The sequence below is a fragment of the Gossypium raimondii genome, chromosome 10, assembly GCF_025698545.1.
Source record: "Gossypium raimondii isolate GPD5lz chromosome 10, ASM2569854v1, whole genome shotgun sequence".
NCBI classification, from domain to species: Eukaryota; Viridiplantae; Streptophyta; class Magnoliopsida; order Malvales; family Malvaceae; genus Gossypium; species Gossypium raimondii.
The window spans coordinates 43,360,157-43,363,315 of NC_068574.1; the positions used below are offsets into that span (position 1 = coordinate 43,360,157).

At 30.9% G+C, this 3,159-nt stretch overlaps 1 protein-coding gene across 1 annotated transcript; it reads right to left on the reverse strand.

Moving 5' to 3' along the window:
* Positions 1-375: 375 nt before the first annotated feature.
* LOC105778508 (peroxidase 27) lies at positions 376-2,720 on the reverse strand. Its single transcript, XM_012602228.2, has 4 exons — positions 2,441-2,720; positions 2,173-2,364; positions 1,892-2,057; positions 376-896 (listed from the first exon to the last, which is right to left on the reverse strand). Exons 1-4 carry the CDS (start codon positions 2,645-2,647, stop codon positions 478-480), a joined length of 984 nt encoding a protein of 327 aa, XP_012457682.1. The 5' UTR covers positions 2,648-2,720; the 3' UTR covers positions 376-477.
* Positions 2,721-3,159: the final 439 nt, after the last annotated feature.

A 3,159-nucleotide genomic window follows, 5' to 3' on the forward strand; every position in this document is an offset into this window, starting at 1 on the left:
AAGAAATATCTAATTCAATTATTATGCATTTTATTTTAAATATGTCAACATTCTTCTAATTTTTGCTACAAACTAGGCTAAAGTATGTGAAAAACTCTTATTTAAGCACTTTTATAAATGTTAAGCTCTTATGTGACTATTTTAAAAGATTTGATTCTTATGTGAACAACTCTTAAAAATTGGACCTAATTTGAACATTTAGCCCTTGAAGAAATCAAAATACTTCCGATTGTCACTTAATTTTATAAAGTTTACAAAATGCTCAATACAAAACTTTTTCTTTTTCTTTTTTCTTTCATTTTTTTTGAGTCATGGTTTATTACAACTGCACCGAAACTAATACCTTATTAATTCGGTACTAAAGTAGAAAATAACTTATCCTAATATTCTTCAATTTATTCACTTATGCAAAATTCAATCATTATTTTTTCCCCAGAAACTTGACACAGAAATGCATGCAAATTTATCACTGTTCTTTTAATTCTTTCCTGGGTTGACAACACGGCAGTTTTGCCTAATTTCTCCAGCATTTCCAGTGAGAACTCCAATGGCTGCCATTTTCTTCATCGATTTTGCAAACGCAGTGAAAAACAACGAACGTGACCTTTGTAACCGAGTCACAATCTTGTTGGAATTCTTGTCTGTAAGAAGTGCAGCATCTGAAACGAACAACCCTTTCCTTTGTAATAAGATATCGTAGTAATGATTGTCGAATGATAGTGAACTTCCAGGATCCATTTCCACTGTTATTGCTGGACTTGCTGGGTTCGGACATTTCTTTCTCAAGATTTTAGCATAAGTTGGATCTAAGCTCGGATCAGCATCGCCTTTGCTTGTGAAGTTGTAAAGCCTTCTTGAGAAAGCTCCACAGCGAGAATCTCCAAGGGTGTGTGCACCTATTTGATCAAGGAAATTAATGCCAAATTGTTACAATTTCTCAAATCTATTTATCCATCCCTATAAATTTTATTTTCCACATCTGAACAATATTCGGATATGGGTATGTAGCTCCGATGTTACATACATGCATAGATTATTAATGTATATGAATTGTCATGTACGTAAGAAAACTTCATTTTCTTTAAAGGAGAACTCCCAAAAAAGATTATAACTTTTTGGAAACCAAAATAACTTTTTTTTCCTATTTTTCGAGTGTAAAGAGGTTAAAAATTTAGAGGCAATATCGGGAAAAGGGGGCGGGCGCAGTCAACCCTGTATATCTCACACATATTTGAAGTGTATAAGGATATGATAGAAATTCTGTTCCATGCTAAAATTTGTAAATGTTAACAAACAATATAATAATAATAATGGATGGAATGTATGGTTTGAAATTAATTAATGATAATATATAAAATATTTATAATATTATAATAATATATATTAAATTGTGAGTAAAATAAAATTTAAATATGTAAATACTTAATCTTAAGAATATTAAATGCAGTATAATTATTTATTATAATATTATCATTAATTTTGAGTTAGTGTCAAGTTAACTTGTAACACCTACTTAATCAACAATATAATTGATGGATGTAATAAAATATGCATAATACAATTAAAATCTTTAATTTATTTTAAAATAAAACTCTTGTTTAGTAGTAAGGCTAATGTTTCATTAATGTTAAAAAAAACACGGTTCAAACATGAAGTTTTTATTGAGTTTTTTAAAAAAAGACTAAAATACTAACAAATAATATAATCCATTTTAATTACTAGAAAATATTTTTGATTAAATTGATGTCTCAATTAATTTATAAGACCAACTCAATTAAGAGCTTTAATAATAGAATAAATTATGCCCCATACATTGATTATCAATGAATAAGTGCAGTGAAGCGATGTGACAAGCAAGTATTAAATGTTAATGTATAAGAAGAAATTATACCTGAAAGAACAAGAAGATCATTAACATTAAGGCCTTTCCCCTTAAATAGTTGAACCAAACTAGTGAAGTTTGCAAAGGGACTAGGGAGGTTTCCACTGATCTCAGTTGCCAGTGAAACTCTACCGTCTCTTCTTCCAAGCTGTACGCTCCACATCGACTTTTTAAACTGCAACATAAATATACCAGAACTACAAATATTAGATTTTTTTTTTCTTTTATTATATGTGAAACTATAAGTGTCTTAAAACTTGTTGATGCAGTGGGTGTAATGGGTCATTTACAGGTGAAGAAATTGCATCACGAGCTGCCAAGGCAAGAATATCCGCACAAGAAACGACTTTAGGGCAAACCCTTTCGATTGCTGCCTTGATATCGTCGATCACGTCGAAACCACCTAAAGATTGATTCGGTATTGCTTCTTTCTCAGCCTTGGAATTGCTAACTGTATCCAACAACACTGATGCATCGCATCCCTAACATAATCAAACAGAAAACCTCAATACATACATACATATATATATAACTTGGGAAAGGCATAGCTCAACTTACCCTAACAAAGCAATCATGGAACTGCATCCTAATAAGTTGAGCACCCAAAGATGGATTGTTTCGAGTATGAATCTGGATAATCTCTCTCACGATCTTCTCAACTTGTGGGCAAGTATTTTTGTAAAAGGTATTACTCAACTTACCAGCATTACAAACAGTAAGAGAAAGAATGAGAAGGAAAATGCTATAACCAGCCCTCATTTTCATCACTAACCTTAGAAGAAAAATGAAGAGGAGAATTAATTAGAACACGGTGTTTTTGGGAGCAGATTCAGTACATTTAAAACCTTCGACAACGTCCTTTATATAGGACAAGGACGTCGACGTGTTAAAGCCAAGTAGTAGTATATAAAATCACCTTAACTTAAGCTTATCTCGAGGGTTTTGTCAAAGATCTATCTCTTTATTTTTTTAATTCCTCATTGACCGATCACAGTATCTTGAAAGTCTTGCACTATTAAAGTATAATTAATTAATTTGATCTTAATTTCTTTTAATCAATTAGTTGCATTTATGAATGGACTGAAAACTTTCAATTTTTATTTCAGTGTATATACAAATATTTTTATGTATGATGTACTATTTTATTTTAATCTCCTCATCAACTATTAGAAAAAGTAACTCATTTTTACATATTCTACACGTAAGAGCTTTCTATTTCTTTTTACCTGCAAGAGAAAAAAAAGCTTTATTTTTCTTGGAGGGGTGAGGGTAGACAG

Bases quoted from the DNA above. Each gene is read 5' to 3' on its own strand.
- LOC105778508 (XM_012602228.2), bottom strand. From the start codon at position 2,647: ATGAAAATGAGGGCTGGTTATAGCATTTTCCTTCTCATTCTTTCTCTT. The intron at 2,365-2,440 runs GTAAGTTGAGCT...TGATTATGTTAG, and splicing joins TCCATGATTGCTTTGTTAGG to GGATGCGATGCATCAGTGTT. The intron at 2,058-2,172 runs GTAAATGACCCA...TTTATGTTGCAG, and splicing joins GTGATGCAATTTCTTCACCT to TTTAAAAAGTCGATGTGGAG.